Below are 18,587 nucleotides of genomic sequence, written 5' to 3'. Positions count from 1 at the left end.
TTTTTTTTTTTTTTACAAATTAAGGATCCCTCTCTGCATGAGGTAATAAAGACTTAACAATTGCTAAGCAAGGCTTGACAATGTGGATCTGTAGTGTGAAACAGTTGACATTGAGAACCATTTCTTATGTCTCGTGTGTGTTGTGTGTGCATGTGGGGGGGTTAATTATTACTACTCTACTCTGGTACTGAATTGATATTAGTAGCAGAACCAGGTTAAATGTGCTTTCACTGAGCACCTCCTGCAGTAGCTGCAGCCAAAGTGAATCTAGTTTATGTGCTTTGATGCTTCCCCATGGCTTAAATAAAAGTCCAGTAAGGAGGGGTTGAGCTGGAGACTCACTTCAGCAATGCATTCCTGATTTGAGCTGGAAAAAAAAAAATAGATGTCCCCTGATGACAGACACCTGCAGCCTCTTCATACCTGTGGTAAAAAACAATGCCATAGTACCTAGAAGGCTGGAGAAAGAAACTTGTCCTCTTCCACACTCCGTCATGGAAAAAGATGCTGAGAGGAAGATTCTAGGATATTTCTGAATTGTAATAAAGGGAAAGGTCTCTTATAGAGAACTTGTAACTCAAAGGCATCTCACCTAGTTAGAACCAAAAGATGCTGCACAGTGGAGTGTGCAATATGAGATGGTATCTGATGGAAATAGGTGTCTCTAGCATACTTTGTTTCTAAATGCCGTTATAGCTAGACAGATTAAAGTTAGCCTGGATTATGTTCTTAGAAGTAAGGAGAAAGTTTCTTTTTTCTCTCTCTTACATAATGTACAGAATAATGATACATTCTTATGCAAGTGAACATTCTTGTTTATCCTTTCTCTTTCAAGCTGAGTGCTCCATCACAGGTAGTTCTCATTTCACAACATTTGATGGGCGTCATTTTACCTTTCTTGGGATTTGCCAGTACATTTTGGTAAAAGGCAGTGGGAAAAACAAATTCACAATCACTTTACAGAAAGCACCTTGTGGGCAGGTAAGCTACATTTTTCTTGAAATGTTGAAACAAATGGATCTGTCCATATTTCAGGTAATTTTGTGTAAGTTCTACTGTAAACTACTGGTTATGTTTAATAACAAATATAAACTGAAACCATCTAACAGCTTTTTTTTTTTTTTTTTTTGGTAATATTTGTATTGCTACAAGTTGTATTGCTCTTTGTAAAATCAGTTGCATCTTTAGACGGATAAAATCTAAAGACTTATTAATTTATGCACATTAAAAAACTTTAAACATCTTTAGTTATGGTACCAACAATGTCTCAGGCTTTGGAAAAGCTTCTGCTGGCAGCACTAAGCAGGTTTAATACACTACTAGTTAGGCAAGAGATTTTTTTTTTGGTAGCTTTAGATTTTTATTTGATATATTATAACATATTTAATTTGTTGGAACAATGTCTTTTAGAAAACTATCAATGAGACAAACCACCACACATATTTGTTTGAAAGTATTTTGACAGATATCCAACAACAGGCTTTAGGACTAAAGGTGCTTATAAAAAGTACTTATCTATGAGAGTAGATTTAATGATGCTGTTAGTCACCTAGACTCTCAGGAGAAGGGGCTCTGAGACTGTGACTCACAGCTGCCATGTGCTGAGGGCAGGCATGTCTGAACTCATCAGCAGGAAGCAAAGCATGGAAGCTGCCCTGCTATGGGACTGTCCCTTGTTTCCCTTCAAAAGCTAGACTATGAGCTGATGCCGCTGCCTTTTTTGCAAGCACCTCCTTCTGCATAGGTGTCGAGACTACTGTTTCTGCATTTCAGGCGGCCTCAAGCATGGAATAGTAAGTTAGTTAGCCACTGAGAGACAACGGTGCCACTGGAAACAACTTTTTGCACAACTCTAGCCACCTTGAAAAGTTTTTGGATGAAAACAGAGAGGCCCCTGGGGAGAATAAAACAGTTAGTTAAGCTGATTATATGTCACCCTTTGTCCTGTATTTAGGTTCATAAATTTTGCTTGGGTTGCACACTAAAACGATGTAGACAGTCAGATATTGATAAATTATTGCAATATAATTCTGGAGAATTTATATCCTTCTGGTCTACAATCAGAGATCATCACTACATTTCTAGGTGGGAAGTGCCTTCACGTGTGCAAGAGTTTCTTTTTCCTGCATTGCTGCGTTTGTGGTCTGCTTGTGCCAGCTTGGTATTGATGGGGTCAGACTCTGGCTCAAACACTGGTTAACCCACCAATGAGCTCTACCCTGGGTGGCCATGCAAGTATGGCATTTTGAACATAGTATTAGTACTTGGGGACCTCTGTCCACTTACTACTAGACTGCCATAGTAGCTAAAATGTTTAATGCTTTGAGTGATAGTTTACAGCTGATCTACCTAATGACAGGTCTGTTATTTCTTGTCCATACTGATGTTTTTTTCCCTGTTTGTTTGGATTTATTTTCCATGGTAGTATTAATTTCATTGCCTTTTTCTGATGGTGAAATTTGTTTCTACTTAGAACTTTGACCACACCTGCATTGAGTCTATAACACTAGTTCTTGAAGATGATGTGAGGAAACAAGTAACTCTCACAAGATATGGTCAAGTCCAAACTGTCTCTAATCAAGTTTTTAACCTCAATGGTAAGAAGTGCATAGAGAAGAATTTTATCAGGGTTCACATTCTGTCTCTCATATGCTCCAAAACATTTTAATATTATCTGTCTATGAAAAAGGAATTTCTTCAAACCTAACTTATGAAGTGTACAATCACTTCTTAGAACTTTAGTAATAATTAGAGAAATGTACTTTTAAAGTCCTTCATTATGCCTTTATTTCTTTGCATTTCTTACCTTGCAGAGTACCTAGAATTTCCACTCATTTTGTTTGTGTTTAGGGGGAAGGATGTAAGAAAAAGAGAGAAGGTGAAGAGAGGTTGGAAATCACCTCGATGCTGATGTTAAGGTCTAGCTTGTTTAAAGCTTTTTAGAATAAATAGCATAGAATAGAATCCACGTGCTCCATGGGATCTACATTGATTTCAGTGCTGACTTACGTTGTGATTTCAGACAGGTTACTTTACCTTTTTGAAAAGGATAGTAAAATAAAAAAGCCTTAAAAGCATGTTATAAAATTAGGCACTGAAGGTAAAAATAATATTGTTAAATTTTGTAAATTATGGTGAACCAGTCACTGGATTTTTAATCTCTTTCTGAAAAAATAAAGTGGGAATAAAGTCCTTTTCCATACTCCAGAAAAACAGAGTTTAGAGAGTTCTGTGCTGGTGGTTGCAGCTACGTTTTTTCTTCATTGAATTTTTACGGTCACAGTTCTGCTTTTGGCATTCAAGGCTTCCTATGGCAATGACTTAAATAGCTTATTATGCCTTCAGTTATGTTGAGAGTTCTGCTTCCTAATTTCTTTGGTAATTTCATTTTATTTCTTTTGAATCAGTCCCTACTCACTTTCTTGTCTCTCTCCATAGTCTGCAACAAATACAAATCTTTTGGTGCCACATGCTTGATAATTGTGTGTATTTAGTGACTCTTATTGGCTAAGAACACCCTTAAGCATTTTATCTTCCTCTTCTCAGTTTATGCACCTAGGGGTGTGTGTGTGCATGCAGAGGCTGCTTGTGAAGGCAGATCCACTTCTAGCCTCCAGCTGCAAGTAGTCCAACAATGGGGAGCACATGAATGCTGTGACTGTGAAATTTCCATTTCCTCACATAATGGATTTGCTGGGAAGGAAAGCTGGGAATTTATTAGGGGCTCAGTTTACATACAGTCCAAGTAAGGAGCTGTGCTGATGTCATATAAATAGAGGTAGAGAGAACCTTCTATCTAAAGATTACACTTCACAGATATCTGTTAATTAATCTTACAATATCCCTGGAGACTAGGAAAGGAGCCAGAGGCTTGCAGTTGCAGTGTTTTCTTTTGAAAAAAAAAAAGAAAAACAGAAAAAAAATGCAAGTGTGGTTCCTAGATAACTCATAGGCTCACAGGTACAGAAAGGTGAGACATTTTTTACTGTTGACAGTAGTTGCAATTCCTGATTTCTGTTGTTAATGGAAATAAGCTCAGATAGAGAATAGGTATGGATATGTGGCTGATGGTGAGGCTGTACATAATTTCTCATTTTATTTCTGAGTTTTAAAAATCTTTTTTGTTTAATGGGTAAACCAGTGCAACCTGAATGTTAGATTTCAGTGACTTTGTTTTCCTTTTCCTTTTTCTTTTGCTGTGTTCAGGGGCTATTGAAATTCAGAATATATCCTCTTTCTTTGTGCAAATGAAAACTAGTTTTGGTTTGAAGATACTGTTTGCTAAAGATGGAGAGAGGATCTATGTTCAAGTTGATGTCAGATGGAAAAGAAGAACATTAGGACTATGTGGAACATACAATGGGAATTTAAGAGATGATTTTCTGTAAGTTGCATATTGTACAATTAGATTGTGTTTAATAACAAGTGAAAAGTTTTGCTGAATGTAATCATCTGATTATTTAATTTCATTGACATGCTTAAACATTATTAAACTATCCCATAAAAAAATTTCTTAGGTAAAATGGTACTCACTTTTTAAAATATGAAAGTCATAAATTCAGGCATTCTAAGATGTTTTGCTAAGTAATTATAGAAAGCCATTGTATTTTTTATAGAAGGTACAAGATGATATTGCTTGAATGCATTTTTTTCCTGCTGGATGCTCCCTTATCTTCAGACCAAATATATGAGCACTGACAAAAAGAGTGGATGATACTACTTGTATCATCCTCACATAGTTCACACTTACTTTTGCTTGATTTTCCCTCCCCACATTAATTTCTAATGTAAAAAAAAAATATAATTCTGAACTACAGGAATGTTTTAATTAGAAGGGTACACTTTCCTTACTATTTTGCCTTATTTCTTCCGAGCTATAATGTCACAAAACTCATCTAGCAGTAATAAATGCTTCTGAAATACTTGGTGCAAGCCAGCATCAAAATGCAAACAGTCCCATTCTAGAACACCAAAACTGGCTAACAGGTCACTCCATTAAAATACTTGAATAAAGGCCAAATCTCTTCTCATTTATGTCTCTTCCAACTGATTTCAGAGTACTTGAATTAAGCCTAAGTGAAGGCAGACTTTTCGTGTACTATTATTTTCACATGACTAAAATATTGAAGAAGAAGTTTCACATGCTGTCTCTTCTTGTATACCTCACAGATGAAAATTCTTTTGGCATGCTGATTGTTCAATGTGACTATGCATCTATCTAAGCCTGCACTTGCATCCTTGCCCATGTAGTCCCTAAGGTCAGCAGGATGCTTGCAGTGTTGATCTTTTCCTTTTCAGGTCTCCAGCAGGGATGATTGAAGGGACCCCACAACTTCATGCCAATGCATGGAAGGTTTCCTCAGCTTGCTCCGTACCTATCAATATTCCCGTGGTCGATCCCTGTAATGTTAATCAGCAAAATGGTATATTTTCACATGGGAGTCTGGAATTAAGTGTATCTTATTATTATGGGACATTTTTTGTTCTCTCTGTGAAGAAGTTGCACATACATATATTTCAACTTCAGGTTTAGATGTGCATTATTTTTTTTTTTCCCCCAAAGACCATTCTTTCCATACTTATGGCATGTAAAATGAAGCAAATAAGCAAATACTTGATAAATACAAGTTAGTTGATAATTTAGTGCTGGGTGTACTGGCCACGAGTACTAAATTCCACTGTCTAATACACATGCAGAGTGCATATAAAATTATAAAGTTTATAGTTAACACTTTCTATAGCACTGTCTGTGGTCCTGTAAATTATACCAGTTGAGAGGAAAGAAGTTCGTAGATGTATGTTTGTAGACCAACAAAGAAAGTACAGGAGACAGTGTTCAGATTAAAAGTCCTGTCTTTGGCTTCTTCATCCCCCATCTATGTTCTCTGAGAAAAACTGAAGCAATAAACTGAGAGCCTTGGATTTGTTCAAATTCCTGAGTCAAGATTTAGTTTTGACTGGTTTACATGCCTATGGTTTCTGTTGAACTTTCGCTGTCTCCTTTTTGCATTCCTGTTCTTTTCAATTAATGAAGACAATGGGTAGGCTGTAGTGGCCAATTCTGACAGAACGTAGTCTAATGTTTTTAATGTTTCAGACGTAAGACCTTACTAAGGATGTGGGATTTATCCATATTTAGACCCTGTGGGAGCAAGCCTAGAATAACCCTAAACCTCCAACAATGCGGAGCATTCTGAGACTTTTTATGCCTTCTACTGTCTGTCTTCTAAAGTAGTATGTCTCAGCTAAGTTAGCTCTTTCCAAGATCCTTCATGCCTCACCTTCAGTTCTGTGCTGCCTCAGTGAAAGTGGAGTTTGACATAAATGTAAGCTGCTTAGAGCAGGAGGGTGGACAACATGACCTTCTGAGGGTCCTTTCTAACTTGAACTTTCCTATAATTCTGTAATGATCACTGGAAAAAAGCAGTGGAGTGTAAAGTGATCTACCCTATGCTACAAGCACAAGCATCTTTTCCAGGTCTATGATGATCTTGATGAAACTAAAAAATCGATGTTTGTTTGTTAGTTTTTTTGTCTGGGTAATTTTCAACTAAGTCAAGTTCAGTCCTTGGATCTAGTTTTCTAAGAGACTCTGTAAAATGTGAAATCCTTGTGCCACTGTGCGTATGTGGAAATAAATGGAGAGGCTGAAGGGTAGAGACACTCTTTTAGCAGCAAAAGTGGCTTGAATATGATCCACACTAGTGGTGTTCCTTAGATATTCCAACACTTGTGGTGGTAGTCCACCTCAGTGGTCAGAGAAGGGTTTGCTGGCACTAGAAAATACATGGCCAACTTGGGATTTGCGTGCACTCGAGCTCTAGTTTGTAATACTTCCTGAGTCCACATGCCAAAAACTATATGGCCATTGTTGATTTCAAAGCTAAATAAAATGTCAAGTACAAAGAAACATATTCTGAGCTTTGAAGGACTCTTCTAACTACTCTTTTGAAATATATTATTTTGGCATTTAAATTTCCTGTGCTATTGGAGGAAGGCATAACTGTTTTAGTATAGTTATTTTTATCTTAAGTGGAGTTTATTATTAAAAAAATAAATACTTATTTATATTTATATGGAGTTTATTTTTGAGGGAGTAGCTTATAATATCAATTTTAAACCATAGAATTTTACAGAAAGACGTATGCAAGATTTTATTGCACAGCTAGCTTATATTTGGTTTTAATATTCTGTCCTATTCATTTGATTAACTGTTAAATTAAAATGGATCTGATTAAAACAATGTCATCTTCTCTTAGCTGAGTATGCATCTCACTGTGATATCATCAATCAAGAAGTTTTTGCTCCCTGCCATACCTACATCAGTCCAGGGTTGTACTACCAGCTGTGCCGCTTTGACGCGTGCAAATGTGGGAGCAGCTGTTTGTGTAACGCTTTGGCACACTATGCTTACGTCTGTGGCAAGCACGGGGTCGTCATTGACTTCAGGTCTCATATTTCTTACTGTGGTGAGTAACATTTCCATCATGGAGTATCTTTCAGAAATATCTGAAATTCTACAAATATCATTTGTTCTACTAAATGTGCTTGATCTTTTTTTCCTGGAAACTAGGATTGTACTGTGGTATAAGGACGTACTCGGGGAGAACGACAATAGCCTTTACGTTAGGCATCTGAGTTGGAGCCCCTGAGCTGCCTCACAGGGAATGTCTTCCCTTTCTGTTGGTTATAGAGAGAACTGAAATTTCTTCTTTGAACCCTGAAGTCATATGGAAGCCCCAGTTAGGCTGAAGTAGTCAGGGAGTGAGAGGGCGGCAGGAGTGAGGCTGTTCCCTAACGGAAGGCAAGCTGGGCTAGGAGGGGCACCCGATGTTGGGCAGTGATTGCCAAGCAGGATACAGTAATGATGTAAAACAAGGCATTTTACAGAATCATAGAATATCCTGAGTTGGAAGGGATCCAAAAGGATTATCAAAGTCCAACTCCTGTGTTTCAGTTTTTAAGCCATATAGTAATGCCTCAGCCTTAACTGGACCATTTTATCTCTCTTGGAAGCCTGAGTTACTAGATAGATGCCCTGTTTAACATATATAAGACACCCACTGCTTACAAAATAGACAATTCCAGCCAAAGAATTGTTTAACACAAACCTACCTGAATCTAAATATTTCTAGCTTAAGAAATCAGTAAAATAGCATATTTTCCTCTTGCTTTTCAACTAAACCCAGTGCAGCAAGAGACCATTTTGCTTTGCTTTTTTTTGCACTCCCATGATACTGCTTTGTTTTCTATTTTTCACATTTTAAAAGTATGCTGTTCTCCCTTCTCTATCCCTCTCTCTCCTCCAGCTGTACTGTGTCACAGTGGTATGCTTTATCATCAGTGCTCTTCCTTTTGTAAACACTCCTGTGCTTCACTCTCTATGGCAAATATCTGTGGTGATGACTGTGCAGAAGGATGCAATTGTCCTGATGGGAAATATTTTGAAGAGTCGGTCAACTTTTGTGTATCAATGTAAGTCATAAGGAAAAAAAAATGTATGGGCACGTTTTCTTCTTTCCAGTGAGATTTAAATTAGCTTTTCTGATGTTTTCCTCAAGATGTAGACTGCCTAAAGAAGACAGCAAACAATATGTGAAGATTTCATATTCTTTTTTACTAATCAATAGTGGGGCTTCATCTGCTACTGTGTGTATGTACATCTGCACTTCAGAGCAGATATATCAAACTGCTTTAGAGAAGGATGGTGAAACTTTTTTTCTTCATGAGAAAGCATTTTCACATGAAAACATTGTTTCTAACTCTTAAGAAAAAAATGAGAATGAATCTACATAACAGCAATCCATAAAGTAAAGGATAGGATGGAAAGAGTGCCTTGGAGCATCTTTTTTTCTGTCTCACAATGCAAACCCCTTCGGTTAAATGGAAGGAAATGATCAATAAGAGGAAATAGTTTTTGTTCGTTGTGTACCAAAATTTTACAGCTTACCACTCTGGGTAGTTAGTCATTTCAGATACTGAATTAGAAACTGGAATGGGTATTTATGTAAATATCAAGATTATACAGAGTTATTTCTGTTCATTGCAGCATATATTTTGGAAAGATCAGTGAAATTCATACTCTAGGGATAAAGACTGTCCCAAACTATTAAAGAGTGCAAGGTAACTTGTTAATCACATGGTTTTCATGGTGTCTAGGTAATTCTGTTGCTACTTCTAACCCATCTGATTCATATCATAGACAGAGTTAATGGATTTTACTATGAGAATTGCTCTATCCCATGATTTTGACAATACTTTGAATAGGAACTACATGTCATTCTACTCCCATAACTGGGAAGAAAAATTACATTAATGCACAGAAACAGCAAATAAATAATACAGAAATTGAGGAAAATCCTGGCTTTGTTGAAAACGATAGGAGTTTTGCCAGTGACTTTAATGCAGGTTGAGTGTCATCATTAAGTTTTTGTCTTTCAAAGAAAGATTGAGGATACATACAAGGACTGAGTTAATGAATTATAAGGCCTGCTTATAATAGCTTGATAAATGGATGGCCCTTAAATTCCATATCGTCTTGCTTTTGTATCTAAATGCATGAACATTCTTTTAACAGATCTGCCTGTCATTGTCATTACAAGGGCAAAGCCCTCCAGCCTGGAGAAATCCTCTCTACACCAACAGGCTCCTGGTAGGTTTGAGTGCCAAGAGTTTTATCTTTCATGTATTACAGTTTGGTTGCTACTTTAAGAAGCTTGAGAATTTTTTTCATGTAGAATGAAGGTTTATTGTATTGAGATTTTATTTTCGTTACACACTTAGTAAAAGGGAGCCTAGTATAAATTGGATTATGTACCTAATTATTTTAACAAGATACCTGGAAAACTCTTTCTCCTTTTGATTTATGTTGTTTAAATTGGGATGAGTTGTATTATCTTTTTGAACATGGTGGCTACAAAACATTTTCCCCTTAAATAAACATGGATTTTGTTTTCTTTTCCAGTCAATGTTTGAATGGAACAGTGAAATGCATTGAAGCCACTACAGAAAATACAGGTCATTTACAGTCTTGTCCCATATTAAAGTTGCACAGAGAAAGATTTTAATGTTGAACAGTCATTTGGTTTTCTGCTCATATGTACTTTTATTATGAGATACTTAATGTCACAAGTTATTTAAAAGAGGCAGTAAGAAGCACAAGCTGTTGTGTTTTTTTGTTGTTGTTGGGTTTTTTTGGTTTTTTTGTGTTTTTTTTTTTGGTCTTTTTCTGTAGCACAAATTGTACTACTAAGTTACTTGGGAAATTAAAAAAATAAATAATTGCATGTGACTTCTAGGTAAATATGTTCTCATGGAAATACCTATAATTAGGCTCACTCTCCACTTTTAGGAAGCCTTAAGATCTTCATTTCTAGAAAGTAAAAAAAAAACAAAAAAAAAACAAAAAAACAAACCACTACACACTTCTAAAGATTCTTTCTACCTAAGACACAATTACTCTATCTTTCAGAATGAACTGTGTATCAGATCCAGGGTGCCTAGATCCAGATGCTTAATATTATGTTTTGGCTTTGTTTTTCCATTAGAACAAATATTAATTTTATATCTCTGTAATATCAATTTTGTTATAGACTTCTGTTTAGATTGCTTTCTTATGTGTACTGTAATGTAGCTCACTGTACATTAAAATTAATAGTTTCTGAACAAAACCAAATAGAAACCCTTCAGTGTAAAAGAGCAGTTGATCTCATCTGACCTGCATTTTGCATTTGAAGTTCACATATGCCCGGATGGAAAAATCTACTATGACTGCAGATCTCCTGTGCCTGGATTACCAGCAGCGGGTGTGAACTGTGGGATCTCTTGTGCAAACCTTGCCATGAACTTCTCCTGTGTCCCCTCTCCACCCTGCGCAAGTGGCTGCATTTGCCCCCCTGGGTAAGCTTTGATGGAGAAACCTGGAGCACAAGCCAAATACACATTTTCCACAGTTCAACTCTGCATAGTTTTTTTTTTGCTTTTTAAGTTCCAGTGGTATCACACCTCTAATTTTGAAACTATTGTTCTATAAACATACAGTAACAGTTAAAAGGCCAACTCTTTTGTCTTCAAGAGCCCTTTTCTCTGTCTTGCTGGTGTAAGGCTCCATGCTGTAATCCTGTCTCAGTTGAAGTATCACTGTTTCTCCATGCAGAGACCATCAGATATCAAGCTTGCTTACTGTTTTTTCTCAACATTCCATTTTATTTCACTGTGTGTGTAGCCAGTGGTTTCAGTTGTGTGCAGAGCAGAGTGTAATGACTGCCAGAATTCCCCTTCCAGCACCTTGTGCTGTTCATAGATAACTAAGCACTGGTGAAGACAGATTTCACTAATTGTTCTTGCCTAGTATTCTGTAGTCCTCTACAACCTCTGCCTTAACAGAGAAGTTAGCTTTCAAGACCATTAGTGCTATAAGTATAAACAATTATTTTTAACACAAAGAAATGCATGAATCTGTACAAAGAGTAAGCTAGTAATTTTTTACTAAAACATCACCGTGATATTTGCATGAACTTAAATTAGCAGTATTGACATGAAATTTCATTTGAAAATTTAAAGAAATTAAAATATAAGTTAAAAACTCAGAGCTAAATCCCTGCTCTCACAGTCATACCATTTCAAATAAAATATTACTTGATTATTTTTTGAATTATAAATTACAACTGGGGTACTGACAAGCCAAATCCCAAGTTTCTGTCAAATAATAGAGTAAAAAACATGATTATTTTTATTACATAAGAGAATAAACACTTATTTTGCTATTAGGTGGAAAATTAAATGTATAACATTTAGTGCAGTTAGTAATAGTGTCGTTGTTAAATGGTATTTCTGGACCCATTATGACTCATGGTTCCAAGAAGTGAACTAGCTAGGAAGGGCAAGCCAGATTATCTTAAAAATTAAGATCAGAACTTTTATTTTTATACAAGAAAATGTTAAGCATATTCCTCCTGATGTTAAATCTAATTGGACAAGTGATGAAAACCTTGTTATGAGACATTTACTGTAATTTCAATTTTTTATTATCTTGAGATGCTGTTCTTCTCATTGTTTCTCCTTTCCCACCTTATTTCTACCACTACCTACTGTTTGAATGGATGACCTAACATTTTGGGGTGGAATCCTGAATTCTTCTAGAGACTGGCACCTTATCCTACCATCCTGGGTACTTACGGTGCTCGTAAAGTAGAGGAGCTTGTGCGTGGTATTGAAACCCTTTCCTTTGGAAACCCATGACAAGATAGACTCTAATATGCCAAAAATGGTCTTCTTAAATTAAAATATTTTACATTTTCTATTGTTAAAATTCTTGCATGATAGCTTGTCATTCTTTTAGTCAGTAGCCGAAGAGGTGACAAGTAATGAGAAACTCAAAATCTCTTGTATTGCTTTAAAAATTGAATAGAACAGCACAGATTTTCATGAGGAAATGAACTGAGAATGACAGTAAATTCATCACCCAGAGATACACTGAAAGTCACCCTTACACTGAGCTGGAGATCTAAGAGGCTAAACTAAATCGTAGAAGTATAGAGAGGTAGTATGGAAAGGGATCTCCTGGGGCTAAATTATTCTCCTCCCTTAGGCAGCATCAGCAAGACCTATGTTGTTCTTGACAGATACTTAACTTCCACTGACAGAGACTGTGACCTTTCCAAGCCATTTTTTCTAATGTTTTCCTATCCTTAGTAATTTTTCTGGACACTTGACTCATTTACTCAGAGCTGATTATTGTTTATTGAACCAGTATGGAGTGAAGAATACTTTAAGTCGTGTATTCCTTTTAACTTCCACTTCAAGTGAAAAACTCTCAAGATTGTACTTTGAAAAACATCTCTCTGTACTTTCAGCCATGTGATGCAATGACAGCTTCAGGAATTGCTCCCCTAAAGAGAGAGCAGCACTGGGAATATCAGTAATGTGTTTTTTAAAAAGTTAATGTTGCTAAACAGGTGGAAATGAGGAGATAACAAAAAGTTGTTGACCACATCTCGGGATTGCTTATTCATGATCTGATTAGATTTGACAATTTTTGCATACAATGCCTCTGTTTTGTCATAACCTTGTTAGTTGTTTCAACTTCCCTGCTGTAGGCAGGTAACCTCCAACATGGCCCTTTGTAAACTGTGTGTCTTTGGCTATGACAGAGTTCTGCTAACTCTGCAACAGCCACCATAGCCCGGCTCACTGTTCTGCACGCAGAACAGGACAGTTGCTGCAGACTCAGCAGCTTGCATGATGCACAGGTGCTCTGCAGTTTGCAGAGAGGAGTACCTACATTACCCACGCTCCTTCGCAGGAGCTGCTGCCCCACAACAACATACCCCTTTCTGAATAGAACGATAGAAGGACCTGGTGAGGTCTTAAGCTGTGCAAAGTGGAGATCATTTGATGTGGAAAACTTTTGCTGATGGAACAGCTGTCCTTGGCTGGATGGAAGATAGGTTGCCCTTAGTGGGGTTTAGACAATATGGTACATTTTCAGTTATGCTGATATGCTTGCCAATTTTTCATGTTCCTAATTCTTTTATTTTAAAGGATGGCTGAACATAGAGGGAAATGTTATATTCCTGACAGTTGTCCATGCACCTGGAAAGACAGGGAATTTCTGTCAGGAGAAGTGATAGCTACACCATGTTACACCTGGTGAGTGACATTCATCTTGCATACTTCCAAATCATCTGGATCTCTTAGACCCAAAGTGAAACTGAAACTGAAAATTTGTTGAATACTTTTAAATCAAAAATATGCTTGTTTGTACTCAGTTATAGGATATATCTTTTATTAGGCTCACTAATAGACTTGGATAAGTAGGAAGACCTTGGGAACAGTGCTTCTTCAGATCTGAAAAGTAAGCTGAAGATAACCAAGTTAAAAAGCAATCAAACCCAAATACTTAATTCCACACATATTAGTTAATCTCTGAAAGAAAAGATATTTGGCTTCTGGAGAATAGAATATCATGAAAGCTAACCAAGCAGAAAAAAAAGAGAGATTAAATGTAGGACAGTAGTAAATAGTCTGCTTCTTTGGCAACTGGACTCTTTGCAGTGTAAGTTACCAGTTACCATGAGTGACTGTATAGAAAGAAGATGAGCAACTAAAAAAAAAAAAAAGACTATTAGAATTTAAAAATGAGCTAGCACACAGCATCTTTTTAAGGAGCTTTACCTGACACATACTGACATGTGGGGTCTAATTACACCAGGTGCCGCAGGGACTTCTGGGAGTTGTAGTTCTAAGACTCTGGTGCACATGCTCACTTGAATGCTTGTATGGGATTGGCTTAGGAAATTACCTGTGTGACATGAGATCATTTGAAACTACTATTTAAGCTGTGACTGTTTGAATAAACACGCATTCGTTAATCACCACACTGGTGTTCACCATGGTCCCTATGGGACTTATTTATTTATTATATTAATAACTGCTACACTGACACAAAACAGTTTTTAATTAATTATAATTTACTAGCCATAATCTATATTCAGTTAAGTATACATTTAATAATGAAAAAAAAGATTGGCTTGGCAGCTTTCAATCAGTTAAAAACTGCACTGGCAAATCAAATCAACATTTACACTTACACAAGCAGAAGTAGCAGATGCCAATACTACCTTCATACAAATTTGTGTAAACCAGTGAAAGTAACTGACAGGAAAAGCATTCCTGAAAAATATCAGCATTAATTTCTTAAACTTATTCCATACTTGTCTGATAACCTAAAATCTTACAGATAGCAGCTAGAGGTATTTTGCTTTGAATAAGTGCAGACGTTTATCAAAATTCCTTGAGAAAAAATATAATATCCATGTTTTATGAATGAGTGTGTTGTGGCATGGTGTCTTATCTGTACTGGAGGCAGTGATGGAAATACTTCCATAAGCCATGAAAAGTTCGAGGTTTTGCATTTATTTCTTATGCATTTTTACTGTAGATATGGGCTGATGGCAAAATGTTCAACATTTTTCTGCCATGGCATCACCAATAACTTCAGAAGCAACCCACAGAATAGCTCTCTGTTTCAAGATTTTTCTTCTGTTCATGAATTTCTGCAGGATTAGAAATAAAGAACCTAAGAAAGTTTTTTTCTTGAAAATATACAGAAAATAATCCTGTTATGAGAAGATGCTGATTATTAGTTTTCCCTACAGTGTTTGTCGGAGAGGCATATTCAATTGCACCAGTTACCCCTGTCCTGCTGTATGCACTATTTATGGAGACCGACATTATTATACCTTTGATGGACTGGAATATGATTATGTCAGTGACTGCCAAACTTACCTGCTAAAGGTAAGAGGATTGTTCACACATTTTTGTGTGTCCAAGTAAAAGTTTCAAGGAAAGGACAAGTATTTTGAACAGTGGGAGTTGATCTATAGAAACATTAAGAAAACAAGTGTAGGAACAGATGTGAAGGAAAATGACATTTTGTGCTTAGCTCTTTGAGAATGGTAAAGGAGTGTGTTCTTGCGTATCTATGTGGTTTAGAGAAAAATAAAAACCAACGATCTCTGTTCTACCTCAACCTTACTTTCATCGCAATGAGCAAAGAATAATGCTATGGAATCTGTTCAAACTAGGTATAATCTGTAAATTTATTTAATAATTATCTATAAACCCTGCTTGGCAGAGGTCAGTGATGACCTCTGGCTGCTTGGAATTCTTCTTGGATGTGATCTGCATCAGATCTGGATTGTATGTGTATAATAATATCAAACACAATGATTTCATAATTCAACAATGAAATCATTCATTGAGATTGTCTGGCAGCTGCATGCCAGTGTTCCTCACAACACACATTTACAGTACATTGCTAACCTTTTTTGTTTAAAAATACCATTACTGACATTTGAAATATATTCTATTACTAAACCCACTATTGTTTATTATCATTGTTGCTATTTTTAAGGCAAAGAGTCTGTCTTCTCAGTTACAGTAATATGTTTAGAAGAATACTCCTTTTCCTGACTGTCTAACCTTAAAATGAAAAATACAGTTTCTCAACAAGGACTACTGCAAATAGTTTATTTCATGTATGCTTTAGTAGAGTATTCACAGCTGTGAAATAAAATAAATTGGTTCCAGATTTTTGAGTTTGTTTAAAAAGAAAAAAGAAGAGAGGTTTGGTAAAGATAATAATACCTCAGAGCAAACTCTGGGCATGTATCATATAAAAGAGCTCTTACTCAGAGGTTTATGAACCTTTGTACAAATCTTCCTCCACTAAGATGTAAAAACCAGGGATTACTTCACCTGTAAAATCTTCTTGCCTGTATGATGGGGTGGAAAGGTGGCTTGTCATTTCTTAATTTACATTTCTTAATGACATTCAAACAAATCCATGCTGCTTTTTCAACCTTTAGTGCGATACTGAAATGTTTTGCTTTTACAATCAAATGTCACCTGCTACTCTACTGTGTAAGAAAAAACCTACCTGGAAACAAACCACGGGGAGCATTTGTCATCTGAGAATAAAGTTGGCAGGCAGATAATTAAGGCACGTGGCACACTGCCAATGGGCCATTCTTCAGGTGAACATGACAAAAGTGATGAAAATGCTGCCTGCATAGATGGCTTTTAGGACTTCTCAGACTTTTTTTCAGCTTTTCAAGCTCTATTTTTCCCCCCAAACTCAGCAAATGTGAGAAAGTATAGCCAAATTTGTTCATAATTTTTCTTTCTTCTTTACTATGTGGAAAACTTTCATGATCTATATTAAAGCACTCTTTATTACAAATTAGGCATGGCATAATTATATCTGGAACAGATGATGTATCTGTGGGCTAATTTTTGACTGTGAAATGTTAGGAGTATTTTTAGGGGGGAAAAAAAAAGAAAAAGAAACAACGGACGGGATCATATGGCAGATGCCCAAGAGCTTTGAGGGAACTAAAACACAGAATTGATGAACTGTGTGATATGTGATCCTAGAATCAGAGGAATGGAAGATGGCAGTATAACCAATTATTTTAAAAGGACTTAATGGCTGAATTTGACAGGAACAGACCAATATGTCTGATTTACATATGAAGGAAATTCATATAAATTATAATAAAGAGAAATTACAATTGAGGAAGAGTTGGACGCCCCCTCCTTTTTTTTTTTTTTAAGAAAAGAAGAAATTCATGCATGATCAATCTTCTGAGTTATTCCAAAGACAATAAATACATGGACAAGGATAGTCAGGTCAATGTGTGTGTATTTTACCTTAAAGACTTTTTCAAGAAGGATTTCAACAAATATTTTTTAGAGACTAGTTTCTCATAGGATGAAAATGAGGATTCTTTGAGACATGAATTCACAGAATCACCGAATGATTCAGGTTGGAAGGGACCAACAGGGGATCCTCTGGTGCAACCTCTCTGCTCAAGCAGGGTCATCCCAGAGCACATGGCACAGGATTGCGTCCAAATGGTTCTTGGATACCTCTAGAGAGGGAGACTCCATAACCTCTCTGAACAATCTGTTCCAGTGCACAGTAAAGTTCTTCCTCATATTCAGGTGGAACTTCCTGTGCATCAGTTTCTGCCTGTTGCCTCTTGTCCTGTTGCTTGGCACCATGAGAAGAGCCTGACTTGACACCCTCCCTTCAGATATTTATAGACATTTATAAGGCCCCCTCTCCGTCATCTCTTCTCAACGCTGAACAGGCACAACTCCCCCAGCCTTTCCTCGTAAGAGAGATGATCCAGTCCCTTAATGGTCTTTGTTGCCCTCCACTAGACTAATTAATAGTCTGAAGGTAAAAGATAGGAATATACGGCCTTTGGTTTTTAGAATGGAAAAATCCTGGTGGCATTGCACAGGGATCTGTGCTCAGACCTGTATTCAGCATCTTCAGAAACAATTTTGAAAAGGTGGTGTGAGGATTGAGGTAGAGTATGCTGATGACAAAGAATCAGTCTGAACAGCTGAAACTAAAGATTCGGAAGATCTTATGGCAGAAAACACTACATAATAAAATGGAAGATGAGATTCAACAATGAAATATGCTAATCAGTAAGCACAAACCCCCCCTCATAACTATGCTACCATGAAGATAGGCACTAAACTAGCTACTAGCCACTATCTTTATAGTGGCAGCCTGCATGGTAATCCAGTGTTATCTGTTCTGCAATTTCACATATTCTTTTATTTGCATGTACGCAGTTACACTACAGGTGTACCAGATACTGATGTGGTTAAGCTACATTATATATGTAGACTTGATGGCATAACGAGATTGCTCTTGTTTGAAATACAGTTTTTTGTTCCTAGAGTAGAGCTTTTGATCTCTCTCTCTCTCTAATCTCCTTGCCCTATATTGTAGCCAAGTGCATACTTTTTTAATAGTAATATCTGAGTAATATGAGTCTACCGTGACCTACTGTTTGTTCAGAAGGTATGCAAGAGAGCCCTATCTTTTATAGCCTGTTACCCAAACAGGGAAGCTCGATGAAAGGTGGGAAAATACATATATAGTTGCAAAAGTTTAGATGCTTTGCCTAACATCTTGGCAGACACAGCTGTACAGGGCAGTAGCACCTACATCATACAACCTATTCTACAAACCAACTTTTTTTTTTTTTTTTTTTTTTTTT

The 18,587-nt window shown here is 36.6% G+C and overlaps 1 protein-coding gene across 1 annotated transcript in view; it reads left to right on the top strand.

The window, feature by feature from the left end:
* The window catches only part of OTOGL (otogelin like), an 85,660-nt gene that overhangs the window by 16,180 nt on the left and 50,893 nt on the right, over window positions 1–18,587 (top strand). Inside the window, exons 13-23 of the mRNA XM_027896092.1 lie at window positions 836–981; window positions 2,474–2,597; window positions 4,207–4,384; window positions 5,299–5,423; window positions 7,260–7,469; window positions 8,310–8,475; window positions 9,578–9,652; window positions 9,965–10,017; window positions 10,737–10,899; window positions 13,543–13,650; window positions 15,159–15,297. Coding sequence (XP_027751893.1) covers window positions 836–981; window positions 2,474–2,597; window positions 4,207–4,384; window positions 5,299–5,423; window positions 7,260–7,469; window positions 8,310–8,475; window positions 9,578–9,652; window positions 9,965–10,017; window positions 10,737–10,899; window positions 13,543–13,650; window positions 15,159–15,297 — 1,487 coding nt within the window. The remainder of the gene's footprint in view (window positions 1–835; window positions 982–2,473; window positions 2,598–4,206; window positions 4,385–5,298; window positions 5,424–7,259; window positions 7,470–8,309; window positions 8,476–9,577; window positions 9,653–9,964; window positions 10,018–10,736; window positions 10,900–13,542; window positions 13,651–15,158; window positions 15,298–18,587) is intronic.

The sequence above is a fragment of the Empidonax traillii genome, unplaced genomic scaffold, assembly GCF_003031625.1.
Source record: "Empidonax traillii isolate 1590-97213 ecotype Southwest subspecies unplaced genomic scaffold, ASM303162v1 scaffold477:size924519, whole genome shotgun sequence".
NCBI lineage: Eukaryota > Metazoa > Chordata > Aves > Passeriformes > Tyrannidae > Empidonax > Empidonax traillii.
Note: the sequence above shows the minus strand (reverse complement) of the source record. Positions and strands in the feature narration are given on the sequence as shown.